This window comes from Atheta coriaria, unplaced genomic scaffold, assembly GCF_025399875.1.
Source record: "Atheta coriaria isolate IRGN ID8LTWV9N9 unplaced genomic scaffold, Caltech_Dcor_3.1 hic_scaffold_4_pilon, whole genome shotgun sequence".
NCBI lineage: Eukaryota > Metazoa > Arthropoda > Insecta > Coleoptera > Staphylinidae > Dalotia > Dalotia coriaria.
Window position 1 is genome coordinate 561,835 of NW_027045446.1, and position 23,087 is coordinate 584,921.

The 23,087-nt window shown below is 35.6% G+C and overlaps 1 protein-coding gene across 1 annotated transcript; it reads right to left on the reverse strand.

Moving 5' to 3' along the window:
• Positions 1 to 11,741: 11,741 nt before the first annotated feature.
• LOC135790728 (contactin-3-like) lies at positions 11,742 to 18,633 on the reverse strand. Its single transcript, XM_065300994.1, has 6 exons — positions 18,291 to 18,633; positions 14,626 to 14,756; positions 12,387 to 12,597; positions 12,155 to 12,324; positions 11,913 to 12,069; positions 11,742 to 11,863 (listed from the first exon to the last, which is right to left on the reverse strand). The coding sequence occupies exons 1-6, from the start codon at positions 18,391 to 18,393 to the stop codon at positions 11,742 to 11,744; spliced, it is 894 nt and encodes a 297-aa protein (XP_065157066.1). The 5' UTR covers positions 18,394 to 18,633.
• Positions 18,634 to 23,087: the final 4,454 nt, after the last annotated feature.

Below are 23,087 nucleotides of genomic sequence, written 5' to 3' on the forward strand. Positions count from 1 at the left end.
GTTTTCCAACTAATTCCGACTTCAACCACTTCGTCTCATAGGGCGTATGGCACGTTTTCCACACATCGAGGCTGTGCGTGTACGCCTCGGATCTGATAAAATGCAAATGCCGCCTTTTTGTCGCGCACGTTCGCCACGCGCCGCATTAGATTCCTCGCATAATTAACGCGCATTGTATCGCAACACGTTTAACCTCTACTATGCTTCGTCTTACCGAGGAAATATTTCCGTGCGACAATGAAATATTTCGCATGCATGCAAAAATAGAGATTGAATTACAAATTTTTCATTTTTTATTCCGTTTCTTTGTCTTTTTTGTCCTTGGAAAAGGTAAAAATAACAAAATCTTGACAGCTTTAATAATTGTAGCTTTTGTGATACAAACAAAGCTTTCTGATGGACAGGATAAACAGGATAACAGGATAGTGTCCGTTGCAATTAGCCGGAGGTTATTTGCAAGTGACGCTGATGACATGACGGACACGAAGTGGAAGCGACCGGAAGTTTGCTCGACTGCAGGTACAACTACTGTCCCACAAACATCACAATAGTCAAATGTTTACTTTGTCACCCCTTGATATAGACTCTAGATTTTGATTTGTAGAAGAATAAAAAATTTAAAAAGAAAAATTATTCTTGATTTTATCGAGGGTGGTAAAATTTAGCGTAAATAATCGGCGAATAAAATGCTTTTCTTTGCGTTTTTTACCCTCGCGCGCGCGTCAGGGGTAGTTAGGGGTATATAAGCTCGGCACGAATCATTAACTTCCATTAGTGCATTTTGCCTCTCTAACTGCGGTCAATCAAAGAGTGCATTGTTACACGATTTCCATTAGCTCCACCAAAGAATACACGGGGGTTGTAAATTTTACATTCGAAAAAAAAAGAAGTACACGTGTTTAGGGATTTTAAAGAAAAAATGGTTGTTTGTAAAGTAGGTTGACGATCGAAATGTTTACGTGATAACGTCTTATTGGTGATATAAGTTTTTTGTTGCAACTGTTGTAACACTTCACTTGCACTTCACATTTTGTGTCACTGTTAAACATTCAACGAAAACTTAACCGCACGAGAAAATCTCCATTCGTTTGTATGCCGCTAGAGTGAGAGAGACGGAAGATCGGTCAACTCACTCGAACGCTATGCCTGCCTCCGCTCGTGTGGATTCCGCGTGACAAGTTTCACGGAATGACTGGCAGCGCTCGAGATGAGACGGGAGATCGGTCCGTCTCTCTCGTTATAGCGATCGACCTCGAGAGGCCTCGTGACAAGTTTCTGAACATGTCACCCGACTAAAACGATTTTAAAGACGTCATCACGCCAAATTTTTTTTATTGTTTTAGTAGTGTTTGGACATAAAAGTTAAAAATTGTTTGTTTTAAAGATAGCGCTGGACATGCAGGACGCAATTAACGACAGGCGAGAGCAAAGCGATGTTGTCGGTGTGTCTTGTACTTAAACCGGACACATTCGTTGCGTCCGGGTCCACTCCCCGGTCTCTATCCGATGGGGATATAATTTATGCTCTTGTAATAACTTACAATGTACATTCAGCTGGGACATTTGGAATTAGGCCAAAGGCAAACAGCACTTTGCGGGACCGCACGATTTTATGCTTTGCCCCCACCTACCCCTTTCTCTCACTTCTCACTCATCCCCGGTGCGCGTGTAGTTGTAGCTGTAGCTTTAGCCGGGGATAACATGAATTCACAGCGTGTTCGCATCTTGCACTCGCGAGCTTTCGAGGGCGGTTTTGTGCGCTTCATGTTCATGAACAACCAACCCCCGCATGCTGCATGCATCGCTCCGGACGTCGTACGTTCTGATTTCCCACTCGACAAATCCTTACCAAAAATCACACGGAAATTGCTCTTTAATAATTTATACCAGAGAGCTTTCTATAACCACAAAATAAAACCGAACTAAAAGGGAGAATATGTTATGGTCACGTAAAAATTAAAATACATTCTACAGTGGCTGACAGTTGATGTATTTAAATTTTTCTCTCCTCGTGCGGAATTAATTCGAAAATCGCTGAATCGTGATTCCAGCTGCAGTCACCTCCGCCGCATTACGCCAGAAATATGTTTTTAATTTCCTAATTCCGTGCATGTCAGCTCGCGCACCACAAACGCCCCCGGTGGGCCCAGTGGGAAGAGGTCAACCCCCTCGCGCACGCAATAAATTTGAACCCTTTTGTCATCAAGGATTATTACGAGATTACTGCAGTTAATAACCTGGGCTCCGCTTTCGAAAAACGCGCTTCGCCCTATCCACCTCCCGAAAACCGCCCTGTTCCGGTGCTTTTTTTGAGCGCGAGTTGAAAAACGTAAAAAGCTGGAAAAATACAAAACGCAAACGCAATTTCCACGCAAACGCCGCTTCGTTGTTTACGGCTGTTGCGCGCACCCCGTTCAGCCACCCCCAAGGAAGGTGAGTCCGCTTTTATAATATTTATAACGCGCGCGTTTGTACACACTTTCCAATTTCAGGCGTACGTCGAGGTTTTTTTTATTCGTAAAAATATGAAAATGCGAAAAAAGAAACGAAAATAAAATCCAATTTTTGTAAGTTTTTTTAGAGTACAAATGCAAACAAAGTGGCAATTTGCATAAATAAAGTTAATTTCTCTCAAACAATAATTACACAGCAAAGTTACTTACTGAGAAAATAAACATCTGTTGTTGAATTAATTACAATTCAATTTCGTTATTCATTAAACCATTTATTAAAATGATGGAAGTAAATTTTATTTTAAATATTTAATTAATAGAAAATAATTGTTAATTATTTATGGAATTAATTTGTTTTATTTGTAAATAAATCTATAGTTTAATCAGAAATAAAAAAAATAAATTTATGGTGGAGGCGCCTTTCAAAAAAAAAAAACTTAAAAACAAACATTCCTGGTACAAATCTCACGTTTGCGCAAATCACACATTCACACAATTTATTTGTAAGCTGTAATCCGTATTATTCTAAAGTAAAGCTTTGCTTTATTTCGAATGGAAGGTTTTTTGGTGGAGGCGCCGAGCGCTAGGCTGAGAATCAATGTTTGGGGTAGCACTAAATGGCATACATATAACATGACCACATTTCCATATGATGTTGTTGCAGGAAATGGGAAAACTAAAAGCAAATAATCCCGACTGCCCTCGCCAATCCCAGGAAAAGCAAGTGGGCTTTGAAGCAATTGAAAAAATATCAAAATAATGTGCTTAAACTTTTGATATTCATGATCGTCGTGATGAGGGTTGCAATGGTCATCATGAAATAATTTGTTCGTAACGAATGTAATAAAATCCTCGATTTTGTCGCCGCTAATCCGGCCCCACCAAACTCTCGTCCCCGCGCGCGTTGTGATTAATGGCGCTAGTCAGAGCTTAACTTCCAACATGGTCGGCGGGCGGGGATTTATTTTTTCCCGCCCGATTAACAACTCTCCGGCGACTTTTTCTTTTATTTTTGCTGGTCGGGGGCGCGTCGACATGCCCTTTTCCGGTTTTCCGGAAGTGGTATAAAATAACAAGCTTTTACAATGAAAAAAAAATCAGCGCAGCTCAGTCAGAAGCAATTAATATGCTTTTTGAGTTTATGCAGCGGCCGTAAATTGTTGAGCTTCCCTTTAAATGGTGATCTGCGTCTCTCATGATGAAAATTGAATGGTTGACGACTTAACGAAACGAAATAATATGAACGGGTCAACGCAGCGTCGGATGACTCCCGATGACTCTTAATCTCAATTCGAAAGCATCGTTTGGCTTTAATCAGTTCGAGGAGTAATGCCGGGCCTATGCCATTGCTGGGCGCCTCCACCATTTGGCTGCTGCGCCCCATATCTCCGCTTGCTTTATGTGCACTTAAAGTTAATGAGTTAGAATGAAATAGATTTTTCTGCTAGTCGTAAAACGGTTATAGGAAAATACTTAGGGAGGACGCCGATCTTATCCGTTAATCCTTTTTACGGTACCGATAAGTAAATTGTGCTGCTGGCGGACCGTTAACTATCCGTCGCGCCAGCCGGCGACGTTCGGGGATCAGCGGCGTTCGTTGACGTCGTTTTATTTCAACGTTTCAGCGTCTCAAGTTTTCGAGTTTTCAAGCAACGGCGGAAACTTTACGGACAAGAAATGAGCACTGACATTTACAGCTACTTCTTTTTGTTTTTATTTCTGATATAACTATTGCAAAAACCGGAAAAATGCAATTTTGTTCATTCTGCGGTTTGCAATATGAAGAAAATTAAGTGTAAACTGTAGCGGAATATATTCAGCTATAGTTTGTTCAAAAATTTTAAAAGTTTTTAATTTTTTTATTTGTTTTAAAATCAAAAAAAACTTTTGACTACAAAAAAATAAAATTTTAAGGTACATTAATTATATTAGTAATAAAAATTTAAATGTTTAATTAAGAAATAAAGCAATGAAGCGATAAAGCAATGAAATCGAACACGGCCGGAGGCAATGATTCTCATAATTCTCATGATACCATCATCGGCCTTTTGTGCCCAATAAATAATTAATGAGGTACGCTGTTTGCTCGCGCTTCGTTTGCCCGTTTGCGATGAAATCGTGTTAGAAATATAACCAGCACGCATTTTACTTCCATTTCACATGTATTCTTATCAGTATTTTTTATTATCTATGCCGCAATATAAAAATTTCAACGTTCATTTGAGTTTTGCATGCTTGGGAAAAATATCACCGAATATTTGATTCGAATTGTATTAAATTTGTAACACTTTGACATTTAATTTACATAACTCGAGGCTGAAAAAATATTTGTATTAACTGATTGCCCGCCCGAGTGTCGTAAATATCGATCGACATCGTGGGCGCCGCTGTTGGCTGCACACATAAATTATAAACTTGAAATTAGTTCGTGGGTACGGGTATAGTTTGTGCGTCGGTTGCATTCGGCAGGAATCATTACCTGAGCACACACACACACACATTCATGCAGAGATCGGCTATTGGCCGCAAGCTTTCGACCTCGGCGAGCTTTCTCGCCGATTAAATACGCGCCGACGGAAGAAAGGCAAAGGTCAAACAACTGAAACACGGCTTGGCGCGCGCGCTGCCAACGCCAAAGTTAACGCGAAATGCTTTGACTAATTGGCGAGTATATTTCTCTTTTGGCGAAAACTCTGCACGCGAACGATTGATGTTTACCTTTCAATACGTGTGTTGTTGGCTTGTTGATAAGCGCCACAAGCTACATACTACGTTGCCAACCAGAAACAATAACAAACTAAGGAAATGTCCAAATTTGTAAATAAATATACGATTGGTAGAATATTCGTTCAAATATTCATTCGTTAATACGTGGAATACTTGTTTATTTAATTTAAAGGGTTGCTATTTTACTAATTCATTCTACTAGTTTAAAGGGTTAAAATTTAATTTAAAAAATTCTATACCTGATATCCAATAAATAATGCTTGTTTTTTCAAATTATGATAACATGGTGCGTTAAACGCCTTGTATCTTTGGTGTAAAATACCTATCTTGAAATTTCTTACAGTCACAATGTAGAGTAAGACATGTTTTACAAGATACATATCTTTTCAACCACTAAACCCTTTACAACTGTCATAAATTATTTTTAAAAAATGGAGATTTCTTTAAATATTTCAAAACATAGTGTGGAATAACATTTTTCCATTTTTCCATTTTTTGCCATTTAAAAACTTGAAAAACCTTTTATGTGACGTTTACCTTTCCAACTTTTTAGCCCTTCCAGAAGTGTCCTAAAATGCTCTATGAAAATTAGTGTTTTTCCAAAATTTTGAATACATGGTAGCGAAAGCACTCAGTATCTCCCCAACCTCTTAGCTTTCAATAAGTTTTGCACCACCGTGTAAATGACCAAGAGTTTTTCAGCATAATGCATACCCTATCAAACTTCTATACCTTCCGGAAATACCCTAAAATATTCAATAAAAATCGGCATTCATCAAACAAATGGAAAACATGATGTGTACAACACCCTGTATCTCACGAAGTAATTATTATTTTAGAAGTTTTTCAACGTCATGATAAAGCACGAGGGCCTCTCTATATGATGCATATATCTTCTAGCTCTTCCGAAAGTGGGCCCCAAAGGCCCTTTAAACATCAGCATTTATTAAAGCAATTGAATACATTGTGTAGAAAACACCCTGTATCTTGAGAACTAATAGACTTTTTTAGAGTTTGTCACCGTCATGTTAAAGCTGGAAAGTTTTTCTGTAGGATGCATACGTTTTCAATCTTCTAGCCCTTCCGCAAATACTATCAAATGCCCTTTAAAAATTGACAATATTCAAAAAAATTAAAAGAATGATATGGAAAACACTTTGTATCTTAAGAACTAATTGAATTCTATAAAGTTTGTCACCGCCATGTGAAAGCTATTGAGTCTTTCTACACGATACATATTTTTTCTATCTTCTAGCCCTTTTAGAAGTGCCTTAAAAGGCCCTTTAAAAATTGGCATTTAACAAAAAAATTGAAAGCATGGTGTGGAAAACACCCTGTATCTCATGAACTATTTGACTTTTTTGAAATTTGTTAGCGCCATGTTAAGGTTCGAGAGTTTTTCTACTTGATACATTTCTTTAACTTCTCTAGGACTTCTAGAAGTGCCCTAAAACGCTCTTTAAAAATTGGCATTTTTCAACAAAATTAAAAACTTGGTGTGAAAAACAACCTGTATCTCGTGAACTATTCGATTTTTTTAGAGTTTCTTACCGCTGTATTAAAGATCAAAAGTTTCTCTACATGACATATATCTCTACAACCCCTTAGCCCTTCCAGAAGTACCCTAAAATGCACTTCAAAAATTGCTATTTTTGTCTCAAAAATTGCTATTTTTGTCCCAAAAATTTCATTTTTTGGTCGAAGAACAGGGTCGAACTTATTTTCCTAAAAATTTTTCGGTCGAACAACAGGGTCAAACTTTTTTGTTAAAAATTTTTTTGGTCGAACAACAGGGTCGAACTTTTTTCTTGAATTTTTCCCGTGAAACCGTCGAGATAAAATTGCGAATATCTCGAGAACTAAAAGGGCTATGGAAAAGAGGACTACACATTCTTGATCCTTAAAGAATTCTCTACAAGATGGCACCCTTTCTAAAAAACGACCAAAAGTGAATAAAAAAATTTAACGAAAAGATTTTGTTATAAAAAATGCAAAAGATTTCTCTTTTTTATGTTCGCAATTTAAAAGTTAGAATTTTTAAATTTTGTTTTTGGATTCGGATAGATAATTTAATTTTGCATCGATTACTTTGGTAACTTTTTTTGCTAACATTTACCGTTTAGGACCTATTTGCAATTTTTATTCAAAAATTAATACAATTTGAACAGCAACAAAACATGATTTAGTTTAGTTTAGTTTAGTTTAGTTAGGGAGATAATTATCAAAACACATAATTTTAGAACAAAATTTTATTAAGATAAATTATGTAGAATTACATGTTCTTCAATATTATGCAATAAAAAAGTCAAATTTTCAATTTTTATTTTTTGCTTGGGGAATGATGGAGAAAACGAATAAACCAGTTTTTCGCACTTATCTTGAAAACCATCAGAGATAATGAAAAACGGTTTTCATATTCGTATGTAGAATTAAATTTTACATTATATAGCATGCTAAAATGTACAGTTAGCAACACTTATGTAATAATTAAAAATGGTTAATAACTTGTAAACTAATTAAGATAGGGCAACCAAACCTGGATTAGTGGATTCCTAGCATTGTTTTTCATCAGTTTGGAAAGTTTGGGGAAAATTGGAGAGGTGGTTTTATTTGATCAGTTTTTAATTTGCCACAAATTTTCCGAAATAATGATGTTATCGGAAAACAGACTTGATATCTTTCATCCCCTTGGAAAACTCAATCGATTAGCGTTTTCCATTTTCTTCTAGCTTTAAATAAAATTTTTGACTCCAAAAAGAGTCAAGTGTAACCTCTTGATGTTTTTGAGTGGCCTTTGGTCAACTTTGGAAAATGGAAAATCTAAATCTGCCATTTTATAGATCCTTACCACGGCATGAACAAAATGAAGAAAGTTCTTTTCTAACTTTATTACTTTCCGAGAAAATCGCGGCGGAAAACTTTTTAGGCACATTTTATATTTGAAATTATTAAAATGTTATTATACCTAGGATTTTATACTGAGCATAATTGTGTTTTCGGTTTTTATCTATCTCTTCTAGTTCCCGAGGTAATTAATTGTTAAGTATCGATGTGAGTACACATTTTATCTAACGACATCTACAGAGGAAACCTATAATGCTATTAAATAAAAAATTGTATAAGTTAGCTCATTAAGAGCCCCTCTACACAATGAGGTGGTTCTCAATAATTAATTAAACTAGTTTTTTAAATGTTAGGCGCCTCCGCCAATGTTTTCATAATTAATAAGTTTTATCAAAAATTAAAAAAAAATTACTGTTTTATCGCGAATTATCAAAGAGTACAATTTTAGAGTGTGATTATTTTAATTCATAATTTTAATTTGGGCAACGATTTAAAAGATACATGACAATAATTGTTTAAATATATTCTACCTAAATATATGATTTTCACAAGCCTATAGGGCCTAAACAAAGCATGCTAGGAGAAAATAATACTAAGATTAATTACTCAAATTTAATCATTTGTTAAGAATCCGCAATCAAAAGTTCCAAATTCTAACTTCTAATTTCGAACATAAAAAAGAGAAATCTTTTGCCTTTTTTATAACAAAATCTTTTCGTTAAATTTTTTTATGCACTTTTGTCGTTTTTCAAGAAAGGTGCCATCTTGAAGAGAATTTGCTGAGAATTAAGAATATGTAGTCCTTTTTTCCGTAGCCTTTTTAGTTCTTGAGATAATCGCAATTTAATCTCGCCGGTTCCACGGGAAAAATTTAAGAAAAAAGTTCCACCCTGTTGTTCGACCGAAAAATATTTTAAGAAAAAAGTGCGACCCTGTCTTTTGACCGAAAAAAATATTAAGCAAAAAGTTCAACCCTGTTGTTCGACCGAAAAATAGTTTAAGAAAAAAGTGCGACCCTGTCTTTTGACCGAAAAAAATATTAAGCAAAAAGTTCATCCCTGTTGTTTGACCGAAAAATATTTTAAGAAAAAAATGCGACCCTGTCTTTCGACCGAAAAAAATATTAAGCAAAAAGTTCAACCCTGTTGTTCGACCGAAAAATATTTTAAGAAAAAAGTGCGACCGTGTCTTTCGTGTGAAAAAAAGAATGAAGAAAAAAGTTCGACCCTATTTGAAGTGTATTTTAGGACACTTCAAAAATGTTTAGAGGATTAAAATAAAATACATCGTAAAGAGGGTCTCTTGAGCTACCACATGGCGCCAAAATATCTAAAGCAAGTATACTAGTTTAGGAGATACAGGGTGTTTTCCATACCATGTTTTTAAATATTCATAGAATTGCCAACATTTGAAGGGCATTTTAGGCTAGTTCTATAAGGTTTAGAAGATTCAAATAAAATATATCGTAAAGAGTGTCTCTTGAGCTATACCATGGTGTCAAAACACCTGAAGAAAGTATATTAGTTTATAAAAATTTTTATAAAATTGCTAAATTTTAAAGAGCATTTTAGAGCACTTCTAAAAAGTTTAAAGGATTGAAAGAAAATACATCGCAAAGAGCGTCTTTCTGGCAATACCATGGCGCCTGGCACCTGAATAAAATGTATTAGTTTAGGAGATACAGAGTGTTTTCCACACCATGTTTTCAATTTTTTATAATGTTGGCATCTTTTAAAGGGCATTTGAGGGCACTTTTAATGAGTGTAAGGGATTGAAATAAAATACATCGTTTAGATAATTTTTTAGACCATAAAATGGCATCAAACATTTTTTTAGTCAAAGAACAGGGTCGAACTTTTTTGTTAAATTTTTTTTCGGTCGAACAACAGGGTTAAACTTTTCTCTTAAAGATTTCTCGTGAAACCGGTAAGATTATAATGCGATTATCTCGAGAACTAAAAGGATTTCGCAAAAGAGGACTTCATATTATTGATCCTTAACGAATTCTCTACAAGATAGCACACTTTCTGAAAACCGACAAAAAATGTAAAAAAAAATTTAACGAAAAGATTTTGTTATAAAAAAGGCAAAAGATTTCTTTTATGTTCGAAATTTAAAAGTTGGAATTTTTAAATTCTGTTTTCGGATTCGGATAGATAATTTAATTTTGCATCGATTATTATAGTACCTTTTTTTGCTAACTTGCTAAATTTACCGTTTAGGACCTATTTGCAATTTTTATTAAAAAATTAATACAATTTGAATAGCAACAAAACATGAGTTAGGGTGATAATTATCAAAACTCATAATTTTAGAACAACATTTTATTAAGATAAAGTATGTAGAATTACATGTTCTTCAATATTATGCAATAAAAAAGTCAAATTTTCAATTTTTATTTTTTGCATAGGAAATGATGGAGAAAACGAATAAACCAGTTTTTCGCACTTATCTTAAAAATCATTACAGATAATAAAAAAGTAAAAGGTCAAAAAACGCTATTAAAAGTACTAAAAAGTGACATTTTTCAATTTTTGCCCATTTTATTCAATCGCGAATATCTCGTAAACTAAAAGAGAGAAATAAGATCTGATCGCAGCGTTTTAATCTGCGGACTCTTCTCTATAACATAGGCTAGATTAAATGGAAGTCTGAGAGATGAAATTTTAATTCTTAAGAAAAAATTGCCAAGGGGGTGCTTGATACTTTTTTCGACGATTTTCAATAATTAATATCTCTTAAACTAAAAGAAATAGCAGCCAATGAATTATTGATTCTAATAGATTGGAAATATCTCTATCAGACTAACATAAAGAAAAATGATTACATTAGGGCTTACAGTAAAAGGACGGAAAATGCGACTGATAAAAGTGCTAAAAAAGAAATTTAATATATTATATAATTACAATTTAATTTTACAATAGTGTTGTTAAATTTGTTACAATATAACATTTAAAAACATATTTTATTTGTGCGAAATAGTTAAGAAAGCAAGTGAAAATTAAAGTTCCGTTTGGCTGGCGGTGACACGCAATTAAAAGTGCACACCTTGAAAAGCCGCAATCACCAATTTCATCTAATCACGTTAATGGCTTCCCACCGACAACTTCATGAACTCGTACCAAACATTCTCGTCGTTCTTCGAATTTTGATTTTTGTTTTTTTAATTGAATAACCCACATTTGCACTTTTTCACACGCTAATGTAGAAAAACTCCATCGCTCCGGAAACCAACCCCGAGTTTAAAGTATGACAGCGCGCACATGAATTATACATCGCGAAATAATTTCCGAGCAGCGCGAGTTTCGGCCGCGCTAAGAAACTGAATAAAAAACAGATAAGGGCTTATAATACTGCTTAGTATTAAGAGCAGCGCGCTTCTAACGACGTCTCGCGACACTGCAACACTCAACTTTGTCTCGTCTCCCGCCGCCGTTGGGGGTTGCAAAGTGGGCGGCGGCAATGCACAAAGGTGAGAGACGTTTCTGCACAACCCTCGTACGCCCCTTGTCTGTCTTTAATTAACATAATGGCCGCGGCCGGATACGGAAAACATCTTCAATTCGGTTTCGCTCCACATCTCCGAGCGAAAAAAGTTTGTTTAATTAACACCGTATAATTTATACAATGTGGAGATAAAGCACGAACTGAAAAAAAAATTGCAAAAAGACACAAAAATGCATATATATATTTTATTCAAGACTAATAACTTTAAGACTAATGTAAAAAAAATAATAAGTAAATACAAAATGTAAATATTTGCATGGAATTTTTTGTTGATGAAGAACCGGATGAATACGCCGAGTCTCTTTGCATAGCCTCCGTGTAGAATTGAACATCTAGAAATGATTTTTAAATATTTTTGGAAGCTGTTTTATTTCCACTCACCATCAATCACTCTAAGTTTGACAGAATCTTCTTTTGCAGCATACTTTGTGCAGGTATATTTTCCAGAGTGTTTTTGTTGGACCAAATTGATAATCAACGTGCTACAAATCCGGCCCTGGTGGTAATCAGTTTCTATAGAGATGCCACCATCGTCAAACTGCAAATTAAAACACAATAAACAAGTCTGTGAGTCAGATATCGATTTTTCTTGATTAGATAGTGACCAATTCAGGTCTGCTCACCTTGCTGGTGATTTCCTTGCTTTCGTGCAGCCACCGCACTCGAGCTTTCTTCATTAGCGGCTGTGTGTCCTCGCCGGTAATTTCACACGTCAGCGATAACGTCGATCCTTGGCGGGCGCTGACCTCCTTTGGAGATTTTATCTGTGCACGACTAAATTCTACTGATGATTCTGTCAATATAGTAAAATTTTTTATTTTAAAATATTTATTTTTATTTTTAATAAAAACTAACCTATAATACTGAGATTTACTGCTAAATTCATTTTGGGGTCTGTATTGACTTGACATTCGTATTGTCCAGCGTCGGATAACCTCACTCCACGAATACGTAACCCCCAAAAGTCTGCTTCGAGGTTATGAACACTTTCAAATCGACTATCGGCTGAAAATGTGATATCTCCAGAAGTTAATATGGAGAGATCCTTACGACGCATCCATGACACCTTAAAAATAATGATTTATTATTTATAATTAACTAGCTGTTGCCCGCGACTTTGTTCCGGCAGTGTTTAATAAAAATGTAATTCGTTTTTACTCTCTTGTTCTAGACATACTCGTAGTAAGAGTCAATTCTATCAATAAGATTAGCAATTTTAATTTAAAGAAATTATGCATATAAAGTCTTGTTAATAATGCACTTCAGCGCGCCATCTCGAATTCATCTATTTAACTATAACTATGATTGAATCTCAATGTCAAATTTTATTCTATAGAAAAGAGCGGTTTTGAGGATTTCCCCGGCAATTATTCGAATTTTTCTCACCTTTTAAACCTTCCCTAGACCTCCACAAATAATTCAAGACCAAGATAAGATAAATCCTTTCAGCCGTTCTCTAGTTTTAGCGAGACTAACGAACAGCAATTCATTTATATATATATATAGATAGATTATTATGACTGAAATAAAAGTAATGAAACAGTTTTTTTATGCGTAAACAAAAATAAAACGCAAATCCTAATGCGGGTGCTTTACTTTTCGAGTCTCGAGTTTCGTGGCTCGGAGCGAGTGTTAAATTAATTTACAACTCGCGATGCAGACGAAAGGATGATGTGCGCAGTGCCGACTCGCATTGCATTGTTGCTTGGACGCAATATATTTTTTTTACTTCAATCTAATTACGCGTGGAATCTGTCTAATTTGCATTTTTTCTACAGCACAATACGAGCGCTGCAATGTGCAATTTGTAACAGTACAACATAACAAAAGGCCGTTCTATTTCAATTCCCAGTAATAAAATAGCAAAATGGTACATTTAATTAAATATTGTAAGCAAATACTTTTAATTTCTTGCAATTTCAGCAATGAAAAATTAATTAATTTTTTTTCTTCGTTTTTTTTTTCAAGTCTTTGTAAGCAAAACAAAAGATGTTGTTATTAAATCAATCGGACAGACGGTAAATCACAGCGCCAGTTTTAATTGGATCCATTCGGGCTGTCGCCCCGGCAACGAACGCACTCCTCGCCTCGTGTGCATCTCGTAATTTACGGTTGTGTTAATTTACACTTACCGCGTGTGCCCCGATGCGAGTATGTACTTATGACGCGAGAGCACTTTACCCATTATGGATCCACGGATTCCGAACACAATACACGCACCGGTTTGCAATTGTCGTGTGAAGTTTTTAATTGAAAAGCCACCTCGAAAAGTCGACCAGTTTATAGTTGATTTTATACGAGTACGACAATTCCAATACCGCCGAGATGGTTAATAAGTAACCAGTTTGTTTGCATTGGCATTTTCGCTTTGGAGCGCGCTCAATCAATTCGCTTTTCATACGCTTCTCTCAGCATTCAATTTGGGCGTCGTCGTTGTGTTTGGTTTAATTATTGCTTACATGGATGAGTCGTCGATCGCAGGTAAACCCACCAGGACCGGTTTTACCATGAATTTATTCCGAGTCAATTTTCTGCACTTGTGTAACAAAAGTAATTGGACCTCGAAATTTGATACCCGATAATAATTCGAAGCTGTTTCAAGCTTGCTTCGCAATGGGCAATCTATTCCCTTAAGTCGGCGAATGTTGTGCGCAACACAAAGTACTGCGAATCGAACTCAATTAGTGGATGATTCAAAGCAAAGGTCGAAGCCACGCTCTCCCTGCGCCACCCACAAGAAACCGAGTGCCGAGTGCCGAGAATATCGAAGCAGCGAATCGCAGAATTAGGTATCAAGTTGATTTATGTGCGCGCGCTCGTGTTCGCTAAATCGCACGCATAGTTGCATACACACACACACACACACGTACATAACCTACATTGACAGCTCACCCCCTTTGCAATTTTGGGCCATTGCGCACATCGACTTGCGTTTTGCGACGCGTAATTAACATGGCGCACGTCTGATTTGCCAAGCACACTGTAAGCTCGGTTAATATTGGAGCGAAAGGACCAAGTCGTGCATGATATTCATGGGTGTTATTAGTTAATTGCTTCTATGCACTAAATACCCTCTATAGACAGAAAAACTTACCACTTTATCTCCTGTATTCCTCACTGTACATGGTAATAATACTGTTTCGGCTATTCTTGCTTCAATTCCACTTATAATCGCATCAAAACGTGGATTATTATCTTCCAGGCCATATTTTTCTGATACATAACCTAAAAACGAAAAAAATCAAACATAACCTCAAATATCAGCTAGCGAAACATAAAATCATGTCGAATATATGTTCGACTAATCATTGGTTGATATGGTAAGCAAGGTGATGAGTTTGACACCGGTAGTAATTAATTGCGAAGCAGCAATTTCATTACGACTGCATTTGTGGGGAGATGAACGTGAAAACAATGGCGCCTGACGATTACGCGTATTAGTATTACTAGAGGCAGGTAAACACGTAAATGGATTGCTGGGAATGTCAAAACATGGATTGATTTTAAGTGGATTACCTCAACAGCGAAATTTATGATGTTCTGTTCACGTGAAATAATTTAATACAGAATTTCATCGTTCTGGCAAGTAAGACGTGTTTTTAACGAGGGCGGAAATTACTATACAAAGCTCCTGCAACGCTTTGGAATTTTTTAATTATCTTAAAATGAACTTTCGTAGTTTATACAGAGTTGGCTACCAAGTGTGATCAACTTGGTAAGTGTTAATTTTTCGTAAGTTTCACCTTAATATTGATCCAAGTTGCGAGCGCACTTTGTATCTACAAAGTGCATTATTAACGCGAAAAGTGTACGCTTTAATTGAGAGAACACTTTTTGCCCCAAAGTAGATAATTTTCCAGAAATAATTCCACGATGCAATTATGTATTTTGCGGCTGGTGGGTTGGTTTTTTTTTGTTTAAAATTGCTTTCGAGTACAAGTAGTAGTCTTGCCTTGGGTTTTATGTAAATATTCCTAATAACCATAACGAGGGCCTCTTTTTTATTCACGAGTGCTTAATCAGTTCTCATAAATTCGAACTCTGCGCCATTCTTTCGTTCCTTTTCCGAGCGTGCGTTTTGTTTCCCTTCGCCCGGGTGGAAATTATGCATGAAAGTTTTCAACTCCCGAGACACTAAACGAAGGGAACTCCCCGCCTGATATTGAATTCGGAATTGAGTGTTGAAATCTCAATCACACGCCAACCACGTGCGCGAAAATTAAAACCAACCACCATTCATTCACAGTGATCGAGATCGACTATGAAATATTTGGGAGCTGACATTTTCAAGTAGGCACTGCTTTTTTAGGTTGCGCACAGGGGTTGATTTATTATCACGGATAAGGATCTGTCAACAATCTGAGTGTGTACGCGTGTGTAAGGTTCTACCACCGAACAATTGTTTGCACGTTTCTGGGTTTTCGTTCTAGTCTCTTCACACGCTTCACTTTTGGGAATGACATTGACAGTTTTTTTATTTTTTATTTTCTCAACTCATCACTGGATAGATTTATGGTTGTGTGTGTACTAAGTCTTAAAGTTACTTAAAAATTCCGTTTCTGGATGCCGGCCAAGAATATGAATTCGAATTGTCTTCGTAAGACTTTAAGTCTTAAAATACTTGCATGGCTTTAAAGCTGCTAATTGCGTTTGGGCACCAGACTGTTAAGAATGTACTTAATCAAAATTTTCAAGGCTTTAAACCGCGAAATTATCATCATTCCGATGAGGGTTTTATTGATCTGTGCAACCGTGGGATTGTGTATTGGATACCTCGAATTTTATGGCGATTTAAGTGCCGCCGATGAAACCCCCAGGCAGTAAACACATCTGGGCAGATCGCCAGATGACTGATTTAATAGTTTTGTCAACATATTCCCACGATATCTTCATACCACACCCGCATACAAATTGTTTTCTCCTGTATACACTAAGAAAGACCCTTCTTACAACCCCCAAATGTACACAAAGACAAGGTGCTAAGTTTGGGTAATCATCTTGGTCATGATAGTCGGAGATCATGACTATCATCAAATATTACCAAATGTTATCAAAGCACCCTAGGATACCGCAATAATAATGCCTCGGTTGCGTAGAATGGCCCAAACACAGGACCTCAATTAACAATCACACACACGTACACAATACAACCACAACAGGGTGATCAACGTTGTCCGAGAGGTTTATGGTCGTGGGATATTCAAATCATGTAGAGTGCCATGTGCCAGAGTGTTTATATCCGACAAAATAGACTTAATGAAAACTATTACTCTACTGACAGGTCTCCGGATAAAAATAACCCAATTCTAGTTCACGTATTGTTTTCGAATAGCCACGTTCTTTTTATGGCCGACAGCTGACTGGAATTCTGGATACACACGCGCACGTTCGGAAATTTTACGTCCAATAAAAGTCAAAATCCAGCCGCGCTTATTATGTCATAGGGTAGCGCCCAAGTTGTGCGGGCGTCGAAGTTCAACTAACCGGCCCCGTCGTGCCATCATCGACAAGCATGTTCGAAAAGTTTCCCGAGTACATTATTCACCAACTTTCCTGACTGCGAGCGCAAGGTAAACCTAAACTTGCACAACAACGCACATAATAAGTATCGCTTAACTTCATTAAACCAACCGACGAGGTTTATCTTCTCCATCTTATACAGAATATCCAAAAAAATTAAACTCAACTCAAAAATTTATTTATTATATTTTTAGAAGAGATTACTTTGATCTTTATATATTCTGGAAATAAATTTTTGGCACACAGAGAAGTTGTTGCAGAAAGTCGGCTGTGGTGTTGTTTGGAATCTCCGGGGACTCACTAATTTAACAACAAAAGTTTTATACTTTTACTACTCACTATTAGCGCGTGCGGCGGGCGTCTAACTAGCGCAAATCTCGCTTTCCGTGTTGGTAACTGTCCGCGCTCATAACCTACACAGACACAAAGCTTCTGCGTCCCTTTTTCTTTTTCTGTTTCTTCACGCCGAGGCACAAAAGAACTGGAACTAGGGACAAGTGGATACGGACTAAGGAAAAGGGGCGAGGGTTTTAACAATGCTCAAATTTAACGGCGCTTTTTTCTGCAATCCTAACGATTTAACCTGTCATCGCTATGTGGCAAACTAACGAGGCTAATTTTTCGACGCAGAATTCCTTCGAAATAATTGTTGGCATGCGGACACAGATATTTTTAACTGTAACCTATTAACCAACAAAACCTTGTTCTGAATGTATGTACATGTAATGTTTGAAGAATGTCCCCTAACGTGTTTACATGCGTAAGTGTAGATAAAGCACGTGGCTCCAACCCTCCAACCCTCCAACCCTCCTCCAGGGACTCGAGCTCGATTATGTTGGGGAACAAAAGATGTCGCATGCAAGTGCAGGTTGAAGTAAGTTGAACGCCGCTTTAAATTTCGCTCCACGCAAAAAACTTCCGGCCGTGCATTATCTCCTCGTGGCGTAACTCTCGCTGCTCAAATTACGCACACGTAGATGTAGATGTAAAGCGCGCGAAACTAGCAAACAAAGTTTTGTCGACTCGACGAACGCCGACGAAATCTTATTACCGGATAAAGCCCGCGAGAAGAAACCAAGACGATGGCGTAGAGGAAAGGAAAATGAAGCACAACAAGAACAACATCAAGAAATGAACAATAGCAATTAAGATAGAAGAGAGACCTTAAAAGTTAGCAATTTTTTAACTACTTGGTATTACTTGGTATTGTGTGATAGTTTGTAAAGCAATAAAATTCACCTGCGAAAGATGGACGCGTAACGATGAGCAAACTTGTCGAAAGTTGGACGAGTTGCACAAAGCGTAGAATTGTCTCCGAATATCCCGGGAAAATCCGACACATCCTCAGCAAGTACTTTTATTCACTTTGCACTGAATCACTATTATACTCATAGTTAAGTCACAAAAGAAATTAGTCCGGAATATTGTCGCCGATTGTCTCCAGATTGAATCTAGTTTAAACTTAGTCGGTGTGAATTGAAGTTTAGCACGTAGTTTGATAATTTGGCGAATTCGGAGAGTTGGATTGTTATATCGACGTTGAGCACAGTGCGGACAAGTGTTGAGCCGGACGGAGTGATGTGTTGACTGGTTGGCTCACTCCTCGCGGCGAGCATACAAGTTGAGCATTTTTAAGGTGCCAACGAGATGAGAATAGCAACCACATGACCCATGTTCTACAAGATGCTCAAGATGTGTTGTCGCGCAAGAAGTGTTTTTGAATTAAAATTTCCTAAACTATTTTTGTTCTAAATTTATCTCCCTGGGTGTTCTATTCTTTTTTATTTTATTCTGTATTCTTAATTCACTTGTACTCATTAACAAACAACAAAACAACAAACAAACAACATCCCACTCATTATCTTGTTGTTTTATTATTTTTTTCTCGTTTTCTCGCATTTCGCTTGTCGTCCTCTTGAATGATTATTTTTACTTCATCAATTTTTGCGTTTTGTTTTGTTTTGCTTCCGCACGCGGGAAATGGTCCAAGAGATAAACAGATAAGAATAAAATGTAAATGTTAAGCGTGCAAACAATTAAAACCAGATAAAGTGAGGCTGATGAAAAGTTGAAACTCGTCGAGACTTAATTATAAACACGCTACAAGGCTTCAAGATTGATATCAATTTCTAATTAAGCTCGCATTGTTTGCGGAGATTTTATGAAAACAAATAATTGACGTTTTACCAAAATAACATGCTATTCATTAATAAATATATATAAACAAGTGTTAATTTATTATGCTAAAATTTCATTATGGGCATTTAATTGCATTTTAAATTTCTAAATTTTAATCACATTTGTTATTAATGCGTTTATTAACATGCAGAGCACTAAATTATTCATAAAAATCAAAATAAAAAAAAATAAAGTGTTGGAATAAAACCACCCGTAGGGAGCTTTTATAAGAATGCGCTCTATTCAAGAGCTTTTGTCATCGACGGGGGGTAACTACCCCTACTGCAGCGCTGAATATTCAATATAATTTATTTTAAAATATGCTAACAGAAGTGTTGAGCGCTTTTTAAATAAATTATTATTTGCTGTATAGAAATGTATAGGTAGAGATCATATAGATCATGTCACATTATGGCATCGCCGTGTCCTGTTGCACACCCGCTGAATTATTCATAAATTTTATGGTTTATATTATGAATGTTGCATACGCGCCGCCCCGGCTGGAACTGATTAAATTGCAGTTAAATTAATGCCACTCTCTGCTAATAAATTACTGGGCTTCAAAAGCTGTAATGATTTATGCGGTTATAATGCTTACCTATGATGAGTGTATTGATATTTTACATTAGGGTATAACTTTGTTTTGATTATTATTGGAAAAACAATAAAAATTAAATTGGAAATCAGTTTTATGTTATTTTTAATTTTATTCATTTTTTTGCGTAAAATTTTCGAACAAAACATTAAATATCTCCAAAAATATTATTGGCACAATATTAATAGATATATCATATTGAAGAGAATTTAATCACGAATGTTATGCTGAAAACAGTTTTAAAATATTTGCAAAATTATAAAATGCCAAGCAAAAACAATAATTTTTCACGCGGCTGAAATTGCTAAAAAATTAACTCACCAAATAAAGTGTTTAAGGTTGGTTGTAAACATAAGAATATCTGCGTAAATATTTATAGCACAATATTGATGGATATATCAAATTAAAAAGAATTTATTTACGCATCTTCTAGTAAAAGTGAGTTACAATATTTTTAAAATTGTTGAAATTCCAAATAAAAACTACAATTTTTCATTTTGCAAGACTCGCAACAAAAACGAATAAAGTTTTTAAAGCTTTTGTAAGAATACAAATATCTCCGAAAATATTAATTGCACAATATTGATATGTATATCATATTAAACAGAATTTAATCACGCATATTTTGGTGAAATAAGTATTAAAATATTTACAACATTATAGAAATGCCAAGCAAGAAACTAAAATTTTTCACGTCGCTAGAGTTGCTAAAAATTAACTCTACAAATAAAGTGTTTAAAGTGGGTAGTAAATATAAGAATATCTCCAAAAATATTAATTGCACAATGTTGGAAAATATATCATATTATAGAGAATTTAATCTCGCATGCTATGCTAAAAACAGTTTTAAAATATTTGTAAAATTGAAAAAATGCCAAGCAATAAACTAAAATTTTTCACTCCGCTAAACTCAAATAACTCTGCAAATAAAGTGTTAAAATCTGGTAGTAAATATTAGAATATCTCCGAAAATATTAATTGCACAATATGGATGAATATATCATTTTAAAGAGAATTTAATTACACATATTTTGATAAAAACAGTTTTAAAATATTTGCAAAATTGTAAAAATGCCAAGCAAAAAACTAAAATTTTCACATCGCTAAACTCACTACTCCACTAACTCCACAAATAAAGTGTTTAAAGTTGGTCGTAAGCATAAGGGTAAAAGTTAAGGCTACATATATGTAATATAAGTGTATGAAACACGTAGGGCGTACTTTGTTCCCAACTCGCTTGTACGGTTGTATGATTGCGTGTCTAATGCCCTTGCGTTTCACGCTGTCATGACCCTTCAGTTTAATTACGTGCCGCGCGCGCATCATACGTTAATTGAGTTATTAAATGAGTAACAGCCGTTTAACGCTTTAATTAGTTTTCCTTTCTTGCGTCTTACGTCTACCGGCGCGTCTGGCGAGCTCGAGCGCGGGAAAATGTGTTCTTGATTGGTCATTTTTAAATTGTTTGACTATAATCCACGATCATTAATAACCGCGTAATTCAAAACGACAACTAGACTTCTTTCATGTCGAAATGTTTGCCATTCTGATCCGATGTCTCGGCGAGGTTTTAATTGTCGCCGGGGCTTGATTGATGAGCGCACTGGTTTTAAAAATAATTCACGTCAACTCGTCCAAGAAGCTTTCAGGAGCTCTCAATTTTTACCTGGTACTCATCCAACTCATCCAAATAATTAGAATTTTTTTTGGGGAAAAATTGTTTTTTATTTTAATTTATTATAAATGCGTTTTAAAGCGGGTAAAACATGGAACAAAACAGCGACTGGGATCTGTCGAGCGTCGAGAGCGGTCCAATAAAACGCATCATTAAACGTCTATTTATACGAAAGCCATCTGGCACGCATGGATTCAATCACGAGATTTTGAATCGAGCTAATTACCACCGGCGAGGAAACACCAGTTAATAAAAAAAGCTCAATGAGTGCGAGTTTTCGCTTTATTGCGTGGGGTTTTCATGCCTGCGAACACACACATGCGGCGAGCTTTTTTCGATTTTTGGTTGTTGCCCGATGTGAGGTCGCGCTCGTTACCTGCGGTTCGGTTAGCGTAGCTATTGGAAACGTTTTTAACGATTTTTCAACGAGCTGGTAGATTTTCGCATGCATGATGATTACATTCATCACAATTATAACCAGTTATACGCTTCGGTTATTGAGAAAACGTTAAAAAACGTTAAAAAAAGCTCCGTATGCTCCGCTCACATGACTTAAGTATAATGGGCGGAGCTTAAATCATATTTTTTAGCGACGCATGCTTTTTCAAGGGTTAAAAAGTTGAAAATTTGAAAAAATGCCAAGCCCAAAACTAAAATTTTTCACGCCGCTAGAGTCGCTAAAAACTAACTCTACAAATGAAGTGTTTAAAGTTGGTAGTAAACATAAGGATATCCCCAAAAATATTAATTGCACATTATTGGAAAATATATCATATTAAAGAGAATTTAATCTCGCATGTTATGCTAAAAACACTTTAAAAATATTTGAAAAATTGAAAAAATGCCAAGCAAAAAACTAAAAACTTTCACGCCTCTAGAGTCGCTAAAAACTAACTCTACAAATGAAGTGTTTAAAGTTGGTAGTAAACATAGGAATATTTCCGAAAATATTAATTGCACAATATTGATAAATATATCATATAAAAGAGAATTTAATCTCGCATGTTATGTTAAAAACAGTTTTAAAATATTTGAAAAATTGAAAAAATGCCAAGCAAAAAACTAAAATTTTTCACGCCTCTAGAGTCGCTAAAAACTAACTCAACAAATAAAGTGTTTAAAGTTGGTCGTAAACATAGAAATATTTCCGAAAATATTAATTGCACAATATTGATAAATATATCATATGAAAGAGAATTTAATCTCGCATGTTATGTTAAAAACAGTTTTAAAATATTTGAAAAATTGAAAAAATGCCAAGCAAAAAACTAAAATTTTTCACTCCGCTAAACTCACTACTCAAATAACTCGGTAAATAAAGTGTTAAAATCTGGTAGTAAATATTAGAATATCTCAGAAAATATTAATTGCACAAAACTGATGAATATATCATTTTAAAAAGATTTTAATTATACATAATTTGATAAAAACAGTTTTAAAATATTTGCAAAATTGTAGAAATTCCAAACAAAAAACTAAAATTTTTCACTCCGCTAAACTCACTACTCCACTAACTCTACAAATAAAGTGTTTAAAGTTGGTAGTAAACATAAGAATATCTCCAAAAATATTAATTGCACAATATTGG